The sequence below is a fragment of the Mus musculus genome, chromosome 10 (assembly GCF_000001635.26).
Source record: "Mus musculus strain C57BL/6J chromosome 10, GRCm38.p6 C57BL/6J".
Lineage (NCBI taxonomy): Eukaryota > Metazoa > Chordata > Mammalia > Rodentia > Muridae > Mus > Mus musculus.
This window is the reverse complement of record NC_000076.6, coordinates 130,028,406-130,051,113: the sequence shown is the minus strand read 5'-3', so window position 1 is coordinate 130,051,113 and position 22,708 is coordinate 130,028,406. Positions and strand designations below refer to the sequence as shown.

Genomic DNA, 22,708 nt, shown 5'->3' with positions numbered 1-22,708 from the left:
CACAATTGCTCTGTAGTAAAGCTTTAGGTCAGGCATGGTGATTCCACCAGAGGTTCTTTTATCCTTGAGAAGAGTTTTTGCTATCCTAGGTTTTTTGTTATTCCAGATGAATTTGCAAATTACTCCTTCTAATTCATTGAAGAATTGTGTTGGAATTTTGATGGGGATTGCATTGAATCTGTAGATTGCTTTTGGCAAGATAGCCATTTTTACAATGTTGATCCTGCCAATCCATGAGCATGGGAGATCTTTCCATCTTCTGAGATCTTCTTTAATTTCTTTCTTCAGAGACTTGAAGTTTTTATCATACAGATCTTTCACTTCCTTAGTCAGAGTAACGCCGAGATATTTTATATTATTTGTGACTATTGAAAAGGGTGTTGTTTCCCTAATTTCTTTCTCAGCCTGTTTATTCTTTGTGTAGAGAAAGGCCATTGACTTGTTTGAGTTAATTTTATATCCAGCTACTTCACCGAAGCTGTTTATCAGGTTTAGGGGTTCTCTGGTGGAATTTTTAGGGTCACTTATATATACTATCATATTATCTGCGAAAAGTGATATTTTGAGTTCCTCTTTTCCAATTTGTATCCCTTTGATCTCCTTTTGTTGTCAAATTGCTCTGGCTAATACTTCAAGTACTATGTTGAAAAGGTAGGGAGAAAGTGGGCAGCCTTGTCTAGTCCCTGATTTTAGTGGGATTGCTTCCAGCTTCTCTCCATTTACTTTGATGTTGGCTACTGGTTTGCTGTAGATTGCTTTTATCATGTTTAGGTATGGGCCTTGAATTCCTGATCTTTCCAAAACTTTTATCATGAATGGGTGTTGGATCTTGTCAAATGCTTTTTCTGCATCTAACGAGATGATCATGTAGTTTTTGTCTTTGAGTTTGTTTATATAATGGATTACATTGATGGATTTTCATATATTAAACCATCCCTGCATCCCTGGAATAAAACCTACTTGGTCAGGATGGATGATTGCTTTAATGTGTTCTTGGATTCGGTTAGCAAGAATTTTATTAAGGATTTTTGCATCGATATTCATAAGAGAAATTGGTCCGAAGTTCTCTATCTTTGTTGGGTCTTTCTGTGGTTTAGGTATCAGAGTAATAGTGGCTTCATAAAATGAGTTGGGTAGAGTACCTTCTACTTCTATTTTGTGAAATAGTTTGTGCAGAACTGGAATTAGATCTTCTTTGAAGGTCTGATAGAACTCTGCACTAAACCCTTCTGGTCCTGGGCTTTTTTTTTTTTTTGGCTGGGAGACTATTAATAACTGCTTCTATTTCTTGAGGGGATATGGGACTGTTTAGATGGTCAACTTGATCCTGATTCAACTTTGGTACCTGGTATCGTTCCAGAAATTTGTCCATTTCGTCCAGGTTTTCCAGTTTTGTTGAGTATAGCCTTTAGTAGAAGGATCTGATGGTGTTTTGGATTGCTTCAGGATCTGTTGTTATGTCTCCCTTTTCATTTCTGATTTTGTTGATTAGGATTTTGTCCCTTTGCCCTTTAGTGAATCTAGCTAAGGGTTTATCTATCTTGTTGATTTTCTCAAAGAACCAACTCCTCGTTTGGTTAATTCTTTGAATAGTTCTTCTTGTTTCCACTTGGTTGATTTCACCCCTGAGTTTGACTATTTCCTGCCGTCTACTCCTCTTGGGTGAATTTGCTTCCTTTTTTTCTAGAGCTTTTAGATGTGTTGTCAAGCTGCTAGTATGTGCTCTCTCCCGTTTCTTTTTGGAGGTACTCAGACCTATGAGTTTCCCTCTTAGAAATGCTTTCATTGTGTCCCAAAGGTTTGGGTACGTTGTGGCTTCATTTTCATTAAACTCTAAAAAGTCTTTAATTTCTTTCTTTATTCCTTCCTTGACCAAGGTATCATTGAGAAGAGTGTTGTTCAGTTTCCACGTGAATATTGTCTTTCCATTATTTATGTTGTTATTGAAGATCAGTCTTAGGCCATGGTGGTCTGATAGGATACATGGGACAATTTCAATATTTTTGTATCTGTTGAGGCCTATTTTGTGACCAATTATATGGTCAATTTTGGAGAAGGTCCCATGAGGTGCTGAGAAGAAGGTATATCCTTTTGTTTTAGGATAAAATGTTCTGTAGATATCTGTCAGGTCCATTTGTTTCATAACTTCTGTTAGTTTCACTGTGTCCCTGTTTAGTTTCTGTTTCCATGATCTGTCCATTGATGAAAGTGGTGTGTTGAAGTCTCCCACTATTATTGTGTGAGGTGCAATGTGTGCTTTGAGCTTTACTAAAGTGTCTTTAATGAATGTGGCTGCCCTTGCATTTGGAGCGTAGATATTCAGAATTGAGAGTTCCTCTTGGAGGATTTTACCTTTGATGAGTATGAAGTGTCCCTCTTTGTCTTTTTTGATAACTTTGGGTTGGAAGTCGATTTTATCCGATATTAGAATGGCTACTCCAGCCTGTTTCTTCAGACCATTTGCTTGGAAAATTGTTTTCCAGCCTTTCACTCTGAGGTAGTGTCTGTCTTTTTCCCTGAGATGGGTTTCCTGTAAGCAGCAGAATGTTGGGTCCTGTTTGTGTAGCCAGTCTGTTAGTCTATGTCTTTTTATTGGGGAATTGAGTCCATTGATATTAAGAGATATTAAGGAAAAGTAATTGTTGCTTGCTATTATTTTTGTTTTTAGAGTTGGCATTCTGTTTTTGTGGCTGTCTTCTTTTTGGTTTGTTGAGGGATTACGTTCTTGCTTTTTCTAGGGCATGATTTCCGTCCTTGTATTGGTTTTTCCCTGTTATTATCCTTTGAAGGGCTGGATTCGTGGAAAGATATTGTGTGAATTTGGTTTTGTCGTGGAATACTTTGGTTTCTCCATCTATGGTAATTGAGAGTTTGGCTGGGTATATTAGCCTGGGCTGGCATTTATGTTCTCTTAGTGTCTGTATAATATCTGTCCAGGCTCTTCTGGCTTTCATAGTCTCTTGTGAAAAGTCTGGTGTAATTCTGATAGGCCTTCCTTTATATGTTACTTCACCTTTCTCCCTTACTGCTTTTAATATTCTATCTTTATTTATTTGCATTTGTTGTTCTGATTATTATGTGTCGGGAGGAATTTCTTTTCTGGTCCAGTCTATTTGGAGTTCTGTAGTCTTCTTGTATGATCATGGGCATCTCTTTCTTTATGTTTGGGAAGTTTTCTTCAATTATTTTGTTGAAGATATTAGCTGGCCCTTTAAGTTGAAAATCTTCATTCTCATCAATTCCTATTATCCGTAGGTTTGGTCTTCTCATTGTGTCCTGGATTTCCTGGATGTTTTGAGTTAGGATCCTTTTGCATTTTGTATTTTCTTTGACTGTTGTGTCGATGTTGTCTATGGAATATTCTGCACCTGAGTTTCTCTGTTCCATTTCTTGTATTCTGTTGCTGATGCTCGAATCTATGTTTCCAGATCTCTTTCCTATGGTTTCTATCTCCAGAGTTGCCTCGCTTTGGGTTTTCTTTATTGTGTCTACTTCCCTTTTTAGTTCTAGTATGGTTTTGTTCATTTCCATCACCTGTTTGGATGTGTTTTCCTGTTTTTCTTTAAGGACTTCTACCTGTTTGGTTGTGTTTTCCTGCTTTGCTTTAAGGGCCTGCAACTCTTTAGCAGTGCTCTCCTGTAATTCTTTAAGTGACTTATGAAAGTCCTTCTTGATGTCCTCTATCATCATCATGAGAAATGTTTTTAAATCTGGGTCTAGATTTTCGGTTGTGTTGGGGTGCCCAGGACTAGGTGGGGTTGGAGTGCTGCGTTCTGATGATGGTGAGTGGTCTTGATTTCTGTTAGTAGGATTCTTACGTTTGCCTTTCGCCATCTGGTAATCTCTGAAGCTAGCTGTTATAGTTGTCTCTGTTAAGAGCTTGTTCTTCAGGTGACTCTGTTAGCCTCTATAAGCAGACCTGGGAAAGTAGCTCTCTCCTTAGTTTGAGTGGGCAGAGTATTCTCTGCAGGCAAGCTCTCTTCTTGCAGGGAAGTTACCCAGATATCTGGTGTTCGAACCGGATTCCTGGCAGGAGTTGTGTTCCACTCACTAGAGTTCTTAGGATCCCATGTGGAATCCTGTGTGGGCCCTTTCGGGTGTCGGGTGACTCCGCTGGCGAGGTACCCCGGGGCTCGAGTGGAGTGGAAGGGGCTTGTGCCCCAGGTCAGGCCCGGGAAGTCTGCTTCCCTATTTACTGCAGTCTCAGGTTCCGCGCTATTGGATTGGGGCAGGGGCTGTGTTCCACTCACTAGAGGTCTTAGGATCCCGTGGGGAATCCTGTGTGGGCCCTTGTGGGTGTCAGGTGCCTCCGCTGGCAAGGTCCAGATTTCACTTATAAATGTTACCTTAGAACAACGTCATACAATGGATTACATATTTGATTTTATAGAGTTCAGAGAACTGAGATATGTACATATGTTAATGCCTCATACTATTGATACATATTCAGAATTGCAGTGGGTTCTTCATTGAATTCTGAAAAGGATGATTCTGAGATTGCACATTTTTCAAAGATGATGGATATCTTGACACAAGAGCACCCACACTCAAAAATAAACATTACTAAAGTTTACATCACACATAGAACCCCACACATTAATAGTGGGAGACTTCAACACTCACTTTCACCAATAAACATGTCATTGAGACAAAAACTAAATAGAGAAATAAAGAAACTAAAAGAGGTTGTGAATCAAATGGACTTAACAGATACCTAGGTTGAACATTTTACAAAAAAACAAAAGAATATACTTTCTCAGCACCTCATAGTACCTACTCCAAAATTCATCATGTGGTTGGTCACGAAGAAAGCCTCCAACCTGTACAAGGATATTGAAATAATTCCTTGTATCTTATCAGACTACAATAGGTTAAAGCCAGACTTAAAGAACAACAGAACCAACAGAAAGACCACAAATTCCAGGGAACTAAACAACTTTAATCAATGGTCACTGGGTCAGAGAAAAAATAGAGCAAACATTTAAAGTCTTTCTAGAATTCAATGAAAATGAACACACAACCTACCCACACTTATGGGACACAATGAAAACATTGTTAAGAAAAAGTAGATGACATTAAGTGCTTTCAAAAAGAAATTGGAGAGATCCCATACTAGCAACTTAAAAGCACGCCTGAAAGCTCTAGAACAACAACAACAAACCAAACACACCTAAGAGGAGTAGATGACAGGAAATAATCAAACTCAGGACTGAAATCAGTAAATTAGAATTTTAGAGAACAGGGGCTGGAGAGATGGCTCAGAGGTTAAGAGCACTGGCTGCTATTCCAGAGGTCCTAAGTCCAAGTCTCAGCAACCATCTGCAATGGGATCTGATGCCCATTTCTGGTGTGACTGTAGAGAGCGACAGTGTACGCACATAAAATAGATAGATAGATAGATAGATAGATAGATAGATAGATAGATAATTTTTCTAAAAAATAACTTAAAAAAAGAATTTTAGAGAATAATACAAAAAAATCAACAAAACCAACAGCTTGTTCTTTGAGAAAATCAAGATAGATAAACCCTTAGTCAAACTAACTAAAAGGCTAAGAGATAGTATCGAAATCAACAAAATCAGAAATTAAAAGGGAAACACAACAATAGAAAATGAGGAAATCCAAAGAATCATTAGGTCTTACTTCAAAAACCTACACTCAACAAAACTGGAAAATATAAAAAAAAAAAAAAATAGATGGAGACAGCCGGCCACCTTCCTGGTGAGAGCACGGGGGTCTGCCCGGCCTGAGAGGTTTGTGTTACAGGCGCCGGCGGGAGCCTTCTTGGCTCTGGGACTCCGCGGAGGGCAGGCTGCACGGGAGACCGTGTGGAATACGGAGGCCAGCCGTTTCTGGGACGGGCAAGAGTCGCAGAGCTTCTGGGGCGGTGCCATCTTCATCTCCAGACAACCGGCCACCTTCCTGGCGAGAGCCACGGAGCTTCTGAGGCGGCGCCATCTTCAGCTCCAGACAGCCGGCCACCTTCCTGGTGAGAGCACGGGGGTCTGCCCGGCCTGAGAGGTTTGTGCCACAGGCGCCGGCGGGAGCCTTCTTGGCTCCGGGACTCCACGGAGGGCAGGCTGCACGGGTGACCGTGTGGAATACAGAGGCCAGCCGTTTCTGGTACGGGCGAGAGTCGCTGAGCTTCTGGGGCGGCGCCATCTTTGGCTCCAGACAACCGGCCAACTTCCTGGCCAAAACAACACAGCTTCTGGGAAAGATCCTGTTTTGGGCCTTCACCTTCAGCCAGGAGGAGGTCCAAACACCAGATAACTCTACACCTTCCCCGAAAGAGGAGAGCTTGCCTGCAGAGACTGCTCTGACCACTGAAACTCAGAGGAGAGAGCTTGTCTCCCATGCCTGCTGATTGAGGGTAACAAAATCAACAGAGGAACAATCTCTTAACAAAGACAACTATAACAACTAACTCCAGAGATTGCCAGATGGCAAAAGGTAAACGTAAGAATCCTACTAACAGAAACCAGGACCACTCACCATCATCAGAACCCAGAACGCCCACTTCGCCCAGTCCAGGACACCCTAACACACCTGAAAAGGTAGACCTGGATTTAAAAGCATATCTCATGATGATGGTAGAGGACATAAATAAGGAATTCAATAACTCACTTAAAGAGATACAGGAGAACACTGCTAAAGAGTTACAAGTCCTTAAAGAAAAACAGGAAAACACTGCTAAAGAGTTACAAGTCCTTAAAGAAAAACAGGAAAACACAACCAAACAGGTAGAAGTCCTTAAAGAAAAACAGGAAAACACATCCAAACAGGTGATGGAAATGAACAAAACCATACTAGACCTAAAAAGGGAAGTAGACACAATAAAGAAAACCCAAAGTGAGGCAACGCTGGAGATAGAAACCCTAGGAAAGAAATCTGGAACCATAGATGCCAGCATCAGCAACAGAATACAAGAGATGGAAGAGAGAATCTCAGGTGCAGAAGACACCATAGAGAACATCGGCACAACAATCAAAGAAAATGGAAAATGCAAAAAGATCCTAACTAAAAACATCCAGGAAATCCAGGACACAATGAGAAGACCAAACCTATGGATAATAGGAGTGGATGAGAATGAAGATTTTCAACTCAAAGGACCAGCAAACATCTTCAACAAAATTATTGAAGAAAACTTCCCAAATCTAAAGAAAGAGATACCTATGAACATACAAGAAGCCTACAGAACTCCAAATAGACTGGACCAGAAAAGAAATTCCTCCCGACACATAATAATCAGAACATCAAATGCACTAAATAAAGATAGAATACTAAAAGCAGTAAGGGAAAAAGGTCAAGTAACATATAAAGGCAAGCCTATCAGAATTACACCAGATTTTTCACCAGAGACTATGAAAGCCAGAAGAGCCTGGACAGATGTTATACAGACACTAAGAGAACACAAATGCCAGCCCAGGCTACTATACCCAGCCAAACTCTCAATTACCATAGATGGAGAAACCAAAGTATTCCTCGACAAAACTAAATTCACCCATTATCTCTCCACGAATCCAGCCCTTCAAAGGATAATAACAGAAAAAAACCAATACAAGGACGGGAACCATACCCTAGAAAAAACAAGAAGATAATCCCTCAACAAACCTAAAAGAAGACAGCCACAAGAACAGAATGCCAACTTTAACAACAAAAATAACAGGAAGCAACAAGTACCTTTCCTTAATATCTCTTAATATCAATGGACTCAATTCCCCAATAAAAAGACATAGACTAACAGACTGGCTACACAAACAGGACCCAACATTCTGCTGCTTACAGGAAACCCATCTCAGGGAAAAAGACAGACACTACCTCAGAGTGAAAGGCTGGAAAACAATTTTCCAAGCAAATGGTCTGAAGAAACAAGCTGGAGTAGCCATTCTAATATCGGATAAAATCGACTGCCAACCCAAAGTTATCAAAAAAGACAAGGAGGGACACTTCATACTCATCAAAGGTAAAATCCTCCAAGAGGAACTCTCAATTCTGAATATCTACGCTCCAAATGCAAGGGCAGCCACATTCATTAAAGACACTTTAGTAAAGCTCAAAGCACACATTGCACCTCACACAATAATAGTGGGAGACTTCAACACACCACTTTCATCAATGGACAGATCATGGAAACAGAAACTAAACAGGGACACAGTGAAACTAACAGAAGTTATGAAACAAATGGACCTGACAGATATCTACAGAATATTTTATCCTAAAACAAAAGGATATACCTTCTTCTCAGCACCTCACGGGACCTTCTCCAAAATTGACCATATAATTGGTCACAAAATAGGCCTCAACAGATACAAAAATATTGAAATTGTCCCATGTATCCTATCAGACCACCATGGCCTAAGACTGATCTTCAATAACAACATACATAACGGAAAGCCAACATTCACGTGGAAACTGAACAACACTCTTCTCAATGATACCTTGGTCAAGGAAGGAATAAAGAAAGAAATTAAAGACTTTTTAGAGTTTAATGAAAATGAAGCCACAACGTACCCAAACCTTTGGGACACAATGAAAGCATTTCTAAGAGGGAAACTCATAGGTCTGAGTACCTCCAAAAAGAAACGGGAGAGAGCACATACTAGCAGCTTGACAACACATCTAAAAGCTCTAGAAAAAAAGGAAGCAAATTCACCCAAGAGGAGTAGACGGCAGGAAATAGTCAAACTCAGGGGTGAAATCAACCAAGTGGAAACAAGAAGAACTATTCAAAGAATTAAACAAACGAGGAGTTGGTTCTTTGAGAAAATCAACAAGATAGATAAACCCTTAGCTAGACTCACTAAAGGGCAAAGGGACAAAATCCTAATCAACAAAATCAGAAATGAAAAGGGAGACATAACAACAGATCCTGAAGCAATCCAAAACACCATCAGATCCTTCTACAAAAGGCTATACTCAACAAAACTGGAAAACCTGGACGAAATGGACAAATTTCTTGAAAGATACCAGGTACCAAAGTTGAATCAGGATCAAGTTGACCTTCTAAACAGTCCCATATCCCCTCAAGAAATAGAAGCAGTTATTAATAGTCTCCCAGCCAAAAAAAGCCCAGGAGCAGACGGGTTTAGTGCAGAGTTCTATTAGACCTTCAAAGAAGATCTAATTCCAGTTCTGCACAAATTATTTCACAAGATAGAAGTAGAAGGTACTCTACCCAACTCATTTTATGAAGCCACTATTACTCTGATACCTAAACCACAGAAAGATCCAACAAAGATAGAGAACTTCAGAACAATTTCTCTTATGAATATCGATGCAAAAATCCTTAATAAAATTCTCGCTAACCGAATCCAAGAACACATTAAAGCAATCATCCATCCTGACCAAGTAGGTTTTATTCCAGGGATGCAGGGATGGTTTAATATACGAAAATCCATCAATGTAATCCATTATATAAACAAACTCAAAGACAAAAACCACATGATCATCTCGTTAGATGCAGAAAAAGCATTTGACAAGATCCAACACCCATTCATGATAAAAGTTTTGGAAAGATCAGGAATTCAAGGCCCATACCTAAACATAATAAAAGCAATCTACAGGAAACCAGTAGCCAACATCAAAGTAAATGGAGAGAAGCTGGAAGCAATCCCACTAAAATCAGGGACTAGACAAGGCTGCCCACTTTCTCCCTACCTTTTCAACATAGTACTTGAAGTATTAGCCAGAGCAATTTGACAACAAAAGTAGATCAAAGGGATACAAATTGGAAAAGAGGAACTCAAAATATCACTTTTTGCAGATGATATGATAGTATATATAAGTGACCCTAAAAATTCCACCAGAGAACTCCTAAACCTGATAAACAGCTTCGGTGAAGTAGCTGGATATAAAATTAACTCAAACAAGTCAATGGCCTTTCTCTTCACAAAGAATAAACAGGCTGAGAAAGAAATTAGGGAAACAACACCCTTTTCAATAGTCACAAATAATATAAAATATCTCGGCGTTACTCTGACTAAGGAAGTGAAAGATCTGTATGATAAAAACTTCAAGTCTCTGAAGAAAGAAATTAAAGAAGATCTCAGAAGATGGAAAGATCTCCCATGCTCATGGATTGGCAGGATCAACATTGTAAAAATGGCTATCTTGCCAAAAGCAATCTACAGATTCAATGCAATCCCCATCAAAATTCCAACACAATTCTTCAATGAATTAGAAGGAGCAATTTGCAAATTCATCTGGAATAACAAAAAACCTAGGATAGCAAAAACTCTTCTCAAGGATAAAAGAACCTCTGGTGGAATCACCATGCCTGACCTAAAGCTTTACTACAGAGCAATTGTGATAAAAACTGCATGGTACTGGTATAGAGACAGACAAGTAGACCAATGGAATAGAATTGAAGACCCAGAAATGAACCCACACACCTATGGTCACTTGATCTTCGACAAGGGAGCTAAATCCATCCAGTGGAAGAAAGACAGCATTTTCAACAATTGGTACTGGCACAACTGGTTGTTATCGTGTAGAAGAATGCGAATCGATCCATACTTATCTCCTTGTACTAAGGTCAAATCTAAGTGGATCAAGGAACTTCACATAAAACCAGAGACACTGAAACTTATAGAGGAGAAAGTGGGGAAAAGCCTCGAAGATATGGGCACAGGGGAAAAATTCCTGAACAGAACAGCAATGGCTTGTGCTGTAAGATCGAGAATTGACAAATGGGACCTAATGAAACTCCAAAGTTTCTGCAAGGCAAAAGACACCGTCAATAAGACAAAAAGACCACCAACAGATTGGGAAAGGATCTTTACCTATCCTAAATCAGATAGGGGACTAATATCCAACATATATAAAGAACTCAAGAAGGTGGACTTCAGAAAATCAAATAACCCCATTAAAAAATGGGGCTCAGAACTGAACAAAGAATTCTCACCTGAGGAATACCGAATGGCAGAGAAGCACCTGAAAAAAATGTTCAACATCCTTAATCATCAGGGAAATGCAAATCAAAACAACCCTGAGATTCCACCTCACACCAGTCAGAATGGCTAAGATCAAAAATTCAGGTGACAGCAGATGCTGGTGTGGATGTGGAGAAAGAGGAACACTCCTCCATTGTTGGTGGGATTGCAGGCTTGTACAACCACTCTGGAAATCAGTCTGGCAGTTCCTCAGAAAACTGGACATAGCACTACTGGAGGATCCAGCAATACCTCTCCTGGGCATATATCCAGAAGATGCCCCAACTGGTAAGAAGGACACATGCTCCACTATGTTCATAGCAGCCTTATTTATAATAGCCAGAAGCTGGAAAGAACCCAGATGCCCCTCAACAGAGGAATGGATACAGAAAATGTGGTACATCTACACAATGGAGTACTACTCAGCTATTAAAAAGAATGAATTTATGAAATTCCTAGCCAAATGGATGGACCTGGAGGGCATCATCCTGAGTGAGGTAACACATTCACAAAGGAACTCACACAATATGTACTCACTGATAAGTGGATATTAGCCCAAAACCTAGGATACCCAAGATATAAGATACAATTTCCTAAACACATGAAACTCAAGAAAAATGAAGACTGAAGTGTGGGCACTATGCCCCTCCTTAGAAGTGGGAACAAAACACCCTTGGAAGGAGGTACAGAGACAAAGTTTGGAGCTGTGATAAAAAGATGGACCATGTAGAGACTGCCATATCTGGGGATCCATCCCATAACCAGCTTACAAATGCTGACACCATTGCATACACTAGCAAGATTATGCTGAAAGGACCCTGATATAGCTGTCTCTTGTCAGAGTATGCCTGGGCCTAGCAAACATAGAAGTGGATGCTCACAGTCGGCTATTGGATGGATCACATGTTCCCCAATGAAGGAGCTAGAGAAAGTACCCAAGAAGCTAAAGGGATCTGCAACCCTATAGGTGGAACAACATTATGAACTAACCAGTACCCCGGAACTCTTGACTCTAGCTGCATATGTATCAAAAGATGGCCTAGCCGGCCATCACTGGAAAGAGAGGCCCATTGGACACGCAAACTTTATATGCCCCAGTAAAGGGGAACGCCAGGGCCAAAAAAGGGGAGTGGGTGGGTAGGGGAGTGGGGGTGGGTGGCTATGGGGGACTTTTGGTATAGCATTGGAAATGTAAATGAGCTAAATACCTAATAAAAATGGAAAAAAAAAACACCAAGAATTTACATTTCATCGTCTCCCTGGTGGGGTTGATGGATTAAAACCAAACCACATCAAAACAATACCAAAAAAAAAAAAAAAAAATTACTGAAACCACCAATTTAACGTGAGAAATGTCTACTAATTAAAAAACCATTATCTAACTGAAAAAAAAATAGATGATTTTCTACACAGATACCAGGTATCAAAGTTAAAACCTTAAGGAAATAGAAGCAGACATTAAAAACTCTCCAATCAAAAGAAAAACCCACGCCCTGATTATTTTAGCACAGATTTATATCAGACTTTCAAAGAAGAACTAGTACCAATATTCTTCAAACTATTCCACAAAATATAAATAGAAGGACATTGCAAACTCATTCTATGAGGCCTGACCCGTCCAGCAGGTCCAGTTATTCGAGGATCTCGAGGGAACCTTCTCCTAAGAAGCAAATGGGGGAAAGGGAAGGATGGACACCAAGTACGAGAAAGGATATGTAAACAGTCTGAGAAGCATCAAGGTGTCACTGTATTAGCAAGGCTCAAGGCTTAAATGCACAAGCAAAAGGGGAAGTACTTCTCAGCAGGAGGAATGGGGCAGCAGAAATGCACAAGCAAAGAAGGAAGCACTTCTCAGCAGGAGGAATGGGGCAGCGGACATTTTTCTTTTGGCAACTATGCTGGGAAGCAGGAACTTGGTGGTATCAGGGTACATCTTGAGGTCAGGACATCCGGTGCTGACTTAGGGCTGAAACAATCTGTGGTTGTTCTTGGAGCAGTGCATCGGTGGCCCACTTTTGACTCCCTTTCCTTCTCGGGGGTGGGGGTGGGGGTGGAAAGGCCCAATTCAGAGATCAGAACTATTGTGTTGTCTTAATAGCTCCCAACAGAGGCCAGTTACCCTAATACTTAAACCACACAAAGACTCAACATAGAAAGAGAATTCCAGACCAATTTCTCTTATGCACATTGCTGCAAAAATAGCCACAAACCAAATGTAAGAATACATTCACCAAGATCAAGTAGGTTACCTCACAGGGATACAGGAATGTTTCAATATGGGAAAATCCATCAATGTAATCCACTATATAAACAGAGAGAGAAAAAAGCCACATGAACACCTCATTAGATTCTGTAAAATCCTTTGGCAAAATACAACACCCTTTCATTTTAAAAGTCTTGGAGAAATCAAGGATACAAGGTGTATGCCTAAACACAATAAAGGCATTATGCAGCAAGCCAAAAGCAAACATCAAATTAAATGGAGAGAAACAAAAAGCATTCCACTAAAGCCAGGGACAAGGAAAGGCTGCCCACTCGCTATGTATCTATTTAATACAGTACCCGAGGTCCCAGATAGAGCAAAAAGACAACTAAATGAGATCAAGAGGATACAAATTGGGAAATAAGTCAAAATATTGCAATTTGCAGATGATATAATGTAGCTGCCTGCGGCCACATGAACCAGGTTCTGATTGGGAGGCTGGAGCTATATGGGAGGAAACAGCGGGAGAAATAATGAGAACAAGACAAATTCTGATCAAGGCCCAGCGTTTTCTAAGAGTCTGAACTTATAAAGGGGGAAGGCCCATCCCACGCCACGCCAGGCTCTTGATGCTTTGTCGCCAGGCTGTAAGCACTTGGTCAGGAATGTCTCAGGAAGACAGGTTCATCCTCTCAGTGAGTAGCAGCGTCTTGGAGAAGGGCACAGGTGACAGAACAATAGACCTATTTAGGTTGGAAGACTCCACCCTAGGTGGTCTCATTCACAGTGGCAGAACAGGTCTGAGCCAGCCTACTCAAGGCTGGGGGAGGCTACAATATGATAGTATGTATAAGTGGCCACAAACATTCTACCAGAGGTCTACTACAGCTGATAAACAAGTTCAGTGAAGTAACTGAATACAACATTAACTCAAATCAGTAGTTCTCCTTTATACTAATGATAAATGGTCTAAGAAAGAAATTAGAAAGACAACACCCTTCACACTAGACACAAATAACATAAACTATCTTGGTATCACTCTAACCAAATAAGTGAAAGACCTGTATGACAAGAACTTCAAGTCTCTGAAGAAGGAAATTGAAGAAGATATCAGAAGATGGAAAAATCTCTCATTCTCATAGATCAGGAGTATTAACATAGTAAAAATGGCCATCTTACCAAAAGCAACCTACAGATTTAACTCAATAACCATCAAAATTTCAACACAATTATTCACAGACCTTGAAAGAGCAATTCTCAACTTCATATGGAAAAACAAAAAACTCAGGATAGCTAAAGCAATCCTGAACAATAAAAGAGCTTCTAGAGGTATCACCATCCCAGATTTCAAGCCATACTACAGTGTAAGAGTAATAAAAACTGCATGGTACTGGCATAGAAACAGCCAGGTTTATCACTGGAATACGTCAACATTTAATAAATGGGACCTCATGAAATGGGAAAGCATCTGTAAGGTAAAGGACACTGTTAAAACAAATCCATAGCCTACAAGATGGATAAAGATCTTCACAAACCCTACATCTGACAGAGGGCTAATACCCCAAATATATAAAGAACTCAAGAAGTTAGAAGTCAACCAACCATGTAATCTATTTTTTAGGATAGTTATAAGTTTTAAAGTAGAAATCTTCATGCATGATAAACTAAGTGTAATCCAAAGCAAGCTCAATAGCAAAAAGTACATGGCATTTCATTTAGCATGTTATTATGCATGGCCAAATAAAATCTTCATAAAGTACAGCAGTTTGAGGGAGACATCGTGCTCGAAAAGCTAACTTGAATATGCTTAATGCCCTAGAAATATGGGTTTAAACCTTATCTCTTTAGTTTATAAGATTCATATCTAGTTGTTTGGACATGGAAAATTATGTTCATTTTGAGATATAGTGGGACAAAATTTTTGAAATAATTTGTTGTCAAAAAAACTCTACTAATCCAAAGTTTACTTTAGGGTCCCCAGCTAATCTCTATGTAAACTTATTCTTGGTCACAGGTAAATATTTATAGAGCAAATATGCATTAGAGCAAATACCCATTATTGCATATTTTGAGATTATAATAAACATTATATCATTTCCATATTCTCTTTCCTCTAATTCCTCCCCTCTGCACTCCCAACTGCATCCATGGCCTCTGTTTTTGTTAAGTTTTGTCACTTGCATACATGTATAAGCATATACATATACATTCCTAAATACAATCTGCCAGTCTGGATCATGCTACTTGTATATATGTTTTCATGGCTCACTATTTGACATTGGATAACAAATCGATGTGTTCTTACTAGGGAAGATCATTTTTCTGCTCTCAGTATTCCTGTAGTTCAAAGTGCAGTGGTTAGGCCTGCTGGGTTTTACTTCATCTACTTTAGATTGTTTACCACTACAAAACTGTGTCTCACAGTCATGTCAGATATGATACCCACTAAGTCTCATCAATATGAGTGCATTAGCTTGTTAGGAAATGTTCTTTCTTTGGGTCACACTGAAACATGGTACAACTGAAAGAAAACAGGCCAACACATTCTGCTCCCCACATCATCAGTCATAACATTTAAAAATATATTTGAGAAAATATATTTGACTACTCAAATTGAGAAGGATTAACTTGGATAAACCCTATAATGCTCAATGATAATTGCTACATAATTTTGTTAACAGTAAATAAGAGGCTCGTAGGAATTAAAAACACCATTATTCAATCAGGTAGTTTTTGTATACACAATCTTTTCCATTTTTATCATGAAAAGATTATCCATAAGCTTTTTGTTTATTGAAAAGTGAACATGCCAATACCCATTTTATAAGCTATAAGGATAAAATTCAGACACTTAGAGAAGCCTAGCAAATCATGAGAATAAGTGTTGTCATAATTCTGATCACTGCTTAAGAAAACTGTATTTTACATTCTGTAACAATATGTGATGAGCTAATGCATACACACACACACACACACACAATGGAAAAGATCATGGAAATTCCGAAGTCACTTTGTTTTTAATAGAATTTTGAGAGACATAAATATAAAAAGGCATATAAATATCAATTTTTATAATTTAAAGAATACTTTATTATTTATGTAATCAAAGCCACATGAATAAGACCTTACATATTTAGCACAGTCTGTCACCTACATACAATCAGAAAAATAAATTTAATATTTTGAGGCCAATGTGGCTATTAATTTCTGTATAATAGTGCCAACTTAATATGCTAAACTATACCTTATTCCAAATAGGATGAGTCAGAATTTGGATATTACTACAGACTCAGAAGCTTTTCAGTCAAGTAAAGGGTTGTGTGATTTTTAAAAACATTCAAGGAAGAATATGCTGATACATTCCACTCTTCCTGCTGGCATTACAAATAAATTTGGAATGCCATTAAGTGGTTACTTCATTGATAAAAGCTCCATCTTTTTGTCATATTCTTAAAAGCATCTTTTACTTGTTTGTTTCTAAGTGTATAAATGAAGGGATTCAACATGGGTGCAACTGAAGTGCTGAGCAGAGCTATCCCTTTATTTAAAGCAACTCTTTCTTTTGCAGATGGCTTTACATACATAAAGATGCAGCTGCCATAAGAAATGGACACCACAACCATGTGGGAAGAACATGTAGAAAAAGCTTTTCTTCTTTGTTGAGAAGATGGGATTCTCAGAATAGTCCTGATGATGTTTGTGTAGGAAAGGCTTACTAATACCAGTGTAACCAAGAGTGTCAAAATGGCAGAGAGAAGCATCATTAATTCTATTATGTGTGTGTCTGTGCAGGAGAGCTGAAGTATAGGAGAAACATCACAGAAGAAATGGTCTACAGTGTTGGCTGCACAGAAATCTAGCTGGAGACCCATGAGGAGTGGAGGGAAAATGATCAGAAAACCAGACAACCAGGAAACAAAGACCAACAAGTTGCAAATTTTGCTGCTCATGATGGTCATGTAGTGCAGGGGTTTGCAGATGGCCACATAGCGATCGTAGGACATGGCAGCCAGAAGAAAAAATTCAGTTGCTCCCAAGAGAATAGTGAAAAATAGTTGAGCTGCACACTCATTATATGAAATGGTTTTATCCCCTGTGGCCATACTAACAAGGAATTTGGGGATACAGACAGTTGTGAATGAAATTTCTAAAAATGAGAAGTTTCGTAGGAAGAAATACATGGGTGTCTTGAGATGAGAATCCAGCAGAGTGAGTGTGATGATGGTCAGGTTCCCAGTAACACTCAGCATGTATGTGAGAAAGAGAAGGACGAAAACAACCACTTGCAGTTGTAGATCATCTGTTAATCCAAGAAGAATGAATACTGTCACCGTTGTGTGGTTCCTCATAGCTGAGTTCTGATTGCCTGAAGTAGGGGAAAAATTAGATATGAAGGAGAAAAATAATCTGATCAAGATAAGTGAAACTATAAGCACTCTAGTATTCACACCTAAAAAACCCTCAGCAAGCAGCCTGGTGTCTCACTACCTAAATGCAAGGTTGGGGGTTGTTGTTTTTGTTCTTTTTCAGTTTACTGAAAGTCCATAAACCTAAGTATTACAAATGGACAATATGTCCAACAGGCAAAGTCACTTAAATGTAAAATCAAATATACAAAAATTATCATAATATTTAAATTAGTATTTTCTGTATTAAATTTGAATCCTTCCCAATATATATATCTTCTATTACATTATTTTAATCTGGTGTCCAATTCTTCATTGTTTAACAAAAAGGCTGAATTCATTATATTCTATTTTAGTGTAAGTTTATTAGCAAACTCTTAAAAGAAACACACGGTGGACTTAACTGTTTTAGCTGAGATAGAGTAGGATCTTAGCAGCCTCATGAAGCTTCTGAAAACGCTGAACTTTGTATCCTTATGACCATTTTTACTTCTGCCTTCTGGCTTATCCTGGACTGGAGTTTGCTTAATTTTTTGTGATATTCTTGTATTTTAATAATGTTAATGCTATGTTTTACAATTTTCCTGTTAATATTGATTTTGATGAAAAATTAAAACTGTAAGTAGCTCATTTAATCCTGGTTGCTCTCTTTTCTCTGATATACCTTCTAGCAGTTAGAGAGTATATTATCATTTTCTATGTTTGTATTAATTATGTAGCACGTTTTTCTGAATATTTGCAGTGACACAGAGAAAGGCTGAATAATTTAAGATAAAATGTTGGATATATCCAATAGTTTTGTTAGTGTCCTTGCTCTGCTGCTGCCGCCTTCTCACAGTGTACCTCTGTCCTCTAAGTTAGTCACAGTCCTCCTCAGTGTTCTTTCTCATTTAGGGTCCAAAAATTAAAAATTATGGTAAATTTTTGAGTTTTTAAAAACTTCTTGTTTTTCAAAAATGCTTAGTTATTCATGTTTATCACCTGAAAAAAAAAACCTACCTCAAATGCTTCTAAAAGTTTTAGATAATATAATAAATCATATTAGAACATTTTTATGTAGCTTAAATACCTTTCCTCTCTCTTCTTTCTTTTTCTTTCTTCCTTTCTTTCTTTCTTTCTTTCTTTCTTTCTTTCTTTCTTTCTTTCCTCTCTCTCTCTCCCTCCCTCCTTCCCTCCCCCCACTCTCTCTCTCTTTCTTTCTTTCTTTCTTTCTTTCTTTCTTTCTTTTTCTTTCTTTCTTTCCTCTCTCTCTCCCTCCCTCCCCACTCTCTTTCTTTCTTTCTTTCTTTCTTTCTTTCTTTCTTTCTTTCTTTCTTTCTTTCTTTCTTTCTTCCTTTCCTTTTATTGGTTATTTTACTTATTTACATTTCAAATGTTATCCCCCTTCCTGGTTTCCCCTCCCATCCCCTCTACCCCCTGCATCCATGATGGTGCTTTCCCATCTATCCGGCCACTCCTGCTTCACCACCCTAGCATTCCCCTATGCTGGGCATCGAACCTTCACAGGACCAAGGGCGTCGCCTCCCATTGATGCTAGATTTAAATACCATTTCTAGTGTGAAAAAAATTATAGAACTAGGAATGCTATGTAAGTACATAAGTAAGTTCTCCTAAGCTCACTTGATTACTTTTTAACTTTGAATCCTTTTTTTATGCGTTTTCATTTGATCATTTTTAAATGTGTCTGAATATCTTTTTTTCTGAACATATAAACATAATGTTTATGGTATTAGTACACATGAGTGAGACATTATGAACTTTGAAGCCACCAGTTTAAAGCTCAAAGACATAGAAAGACTTCATTCGGTGAAAGATCCATTATCTAGTATGGTAACATTCAGAAATAGACCACACTCCACTGGAAGGACACACATCGAGCATAGATAGGCCTTGATATACAAAAGACACAAAGTTAGATGAAAAAGGAAATAGGGTGGATCAATGAATATATATTACAAATGTAACACTCACCCTTTTATTATGATCTCTTTACATCGGTGCTGCTTATGAAACCACATACTAACGCAGGTAGACGCTTAAGGAATTAAGAAAGAATTCAGGCAGAAAGGAAGATCAGAATTAGCCCATGCAATACCAGACAAAAGGGATAGTAGTTGATGTACAATGTTAATATCTATATGTTTTGCATAATTTTTCACTTTTATTTTCTCAAAGAAATATGAGATAATTTTATTCATGTCTGGTGTTTAGCTTGAATTTAAATTTAAACAATAAAGAACTATTATAAACTACTTTACAGCATTAGTATGCTTCTTAATCCCATCACAAAGTATTTTCTAGTTGATAGTAAAATACTAGTAATTATCACATGGTCCTTATCTTGAGATGATTAGGAAATTCATTAATGAGATAAGAAATCCACTTAGGAAATGAAAGTGTGTGAAAGTTTAAACTTATGTTAAATTAATATAACTGCTTGATAAATATGAAAGAAAGCTTTTCAAGTTCAGAATATTCAGCACCACCATGTATAATAGTAGCATATGAACTATGCTTATCAGGTGAAAAAATACTCATTTAGAAAGTTTAATTTACCAAATACTATGTGAAGAGTATCTTTTGAAAACACAATTCATAAAAAACGAAATATCAGGTCTCATAGCACAATTGATTTCTATAGTATAACTTTAAAAATTATTATGCATGTAATATAGAAATCAATTCAAATCTTATGCTATGCTATTTCAATCATTACAACAGAATTTTTTTCTCTTTGCTTTGATAAAATACTTACAAGACTACAATAAAGCTATGTTTTTCCAAACCTTAGTGTCTTCTGTGATAATTATATTTTCAAACATGTTTTATGTCAGTCCCAGAATAGAGGCATTTTCTGAATGTTTCATGTCCAGTGTATTGTAGATAGCTTTAGCACATATTCCTGTCTTGGCTTATTATCCAAAACCGCCATAGTACCAGATACACATATTCAGGATGTTCAGTCCAGATACACATACTCAGCATGTTCAGTGCAAAGGTCTTAGCATGACAAAGTCTTATTGACCTTCACTTTGCATAATTTCTTATTGAAGAAGAAATAATGTTCTCCAATTTCTCTTAAAATTTGGAACATAAACTATTTGGTTATTTATAAAATATATTTTGTTTAAGTTAGAAAAGAAAGCAACAAAATTATAGACTTCTTTTTCTTTATGAAATAATTCCAGCCAATATGAACAGATATTAGCTTGTTTTGCAGTTTTTAAAATTGCAAGAGCTATAATCCTTTTGTACACTGAATAACTTGTCTCAAGAGGATTAAAAGACTTAGAAATTAACATGAGAAGAAATCAATTCTCTGGAGGCTGTTATGCTAGCATGTTAAATATATTAAAATAATTTTATTGAATGAAGGAGGTTTTTATTCTTAATCATGTTTGAGTAACTTTATGTTACAATAGATAATAATGAATATAATAGGTAATAATCAATGGTATGGAAATATGAAAAGGCATGACTGAAACTTTAGTTAAGATTCATTGGCTAAAGAGCTTATATTGTGCTTCCCTAGTTAAAGCTTCTGAAGTACCCCCTTTTAACCTAGGGGATCAAATATGGTATCTAGAAATTCAAGGCATGTCAGCATTGACAATAAAAAAGGAAACTGTAGAGACATTAACATTCAAGCATCAGAATCACAAAGTTTTAGTTGAAAAAAAAATGAAGCCAGTGCTGAATATTTGAATGCAGACAACAGCCAATATGCTTGCATCTGACTGTATGCTACCATTCAAACAGTAGAAAATTACATTAACATAAATTTTAGCATTCCCATTATTAAATATTTGAACACTATCTGTGGCAAGAGATTATTTTAAATATCACAGGCAACATATAAAACAATTTTATAAAACATAGTACTGAAAAGTATAAAACACAAGCATCCATGCTATTACCCCCAGTTGTTCAGCTTGGTCATTTTTCTCAAGCTGAACATCCTCTGTGATTAGAGGGAAGAGAAAACCAACATCCAGAATCTTAAGTTCCTGTTCCTCCAGGTTACTGACCTTTCAAGGCTTACTGCTGTCCTTAGTTTCAACAGATGGATTCATTTTGCCAGATTTAATGAACTAGGAAAGTTATTTCAAATATTAAGCATGGGAAGTGGAGTTTTCTTTGCTTAATGGATGGCAAGGTGGTTTGCTTAACACAGTTACTCAGAGATTAACCTATTAGTTTTTGTCATTTTTCACACCATTAGTTGGCAGATGAAAGAAAAGAAGAAAGACTGTATTTGATGAGTAATGTTTCTTGCTCTTCTCCACATAGTCAACACTTATTTATTTTTATATGCAATCTCTTTAGTCCCTTTTCTTAATTGCTTTCTTTTTCTCTTATAAAATTCTATACTCTCTCAGAGTAGATTATTGTGTCTATTGTGTTATCCATCTCTAGATTCCCAAGATCTGGAATATCCTATATGCAAATAGAAATTGAATATATGTATAAATTAAGGGCAAACAATTTCACTATTATGATATGAACCAGGTAAAATAATCTTGAAATGTTTAACAAGAAGAGGTACAAAAGAAAAGAATTGCCCTCACTAGAAGAGGGTAGTAAAGAGTGGGAGTGAACAGGCACTATAATTGGAGGTGATAGACAATAATAATAAGCTAATGTTTTCAACGTTGAAGATAGGCATAATTTAATGCAGAGGATAACACATTCTCAAGGAATAGTAATTCAAAGTGGCCAAAGTCACCATTGTTATATAACTCACTCTCAATAGGTAGAGTGAACAGTGGCCAAAGATGGCATTGTCCACTGAGCATCAATTTCAGAATGTCATCAATATGTGAAAAAAATCACAAATCTTCCTTACCTTCAGATAAAATAACTGGGACCTAAACAGGTTAGGAGTGTAGTTCAGTTGGAGATCCCTTGCATTGTGAAGCATACTGAATTAGGTTGATACCCAGCACTAAAATATATTTTAGGAAACAACAGAAATTAATAAAATAAATGTATGTAACTCTGAGAACATTCAACAAAACATGAAAATGAAATATATTTATTAATTAAATTTGTTTTTGACAATTTTATACATGCATATAATATATACTGATTATTCTAATCTCCTTCCCTTATTATCTTCCTCCTATCCCTGTCTACCTTTTCTCTTTCCTACAAATCTCTTTCTC

General features: G+C 37.6%; 1 protein-coding gene across 1 annotated transcript; it reads right to left on the bottom strand.

Moving 5' to 3' along the window:
• Positions 1 to 16,553: 16,553 nt before the first annotated feature.
• On the bottom strand, positions 16,554 to 17,486 carry Olfr821 (olfactory receptor 821). The gene has a single exon (NM_146776.1). It carries the CDS (start codon positions 17,484 to 17,486, stop codon positions 16,554 to 16,556), a length of 933 nt encoding a protein of 310 aa, NP_666987.1.
• Between the last annotated feature and the right edge of the window lie 5,222 nt (positions 17,487 to 22,708).

Coding starts and splice junctions, on each gene's coding strand:
- Olfr821 (NM_146776.1), bottom strand. CDS start 17,486: ATGAGGAACCACACAACGGTGACAGTATTCATTCTTCTTGGATTAACA.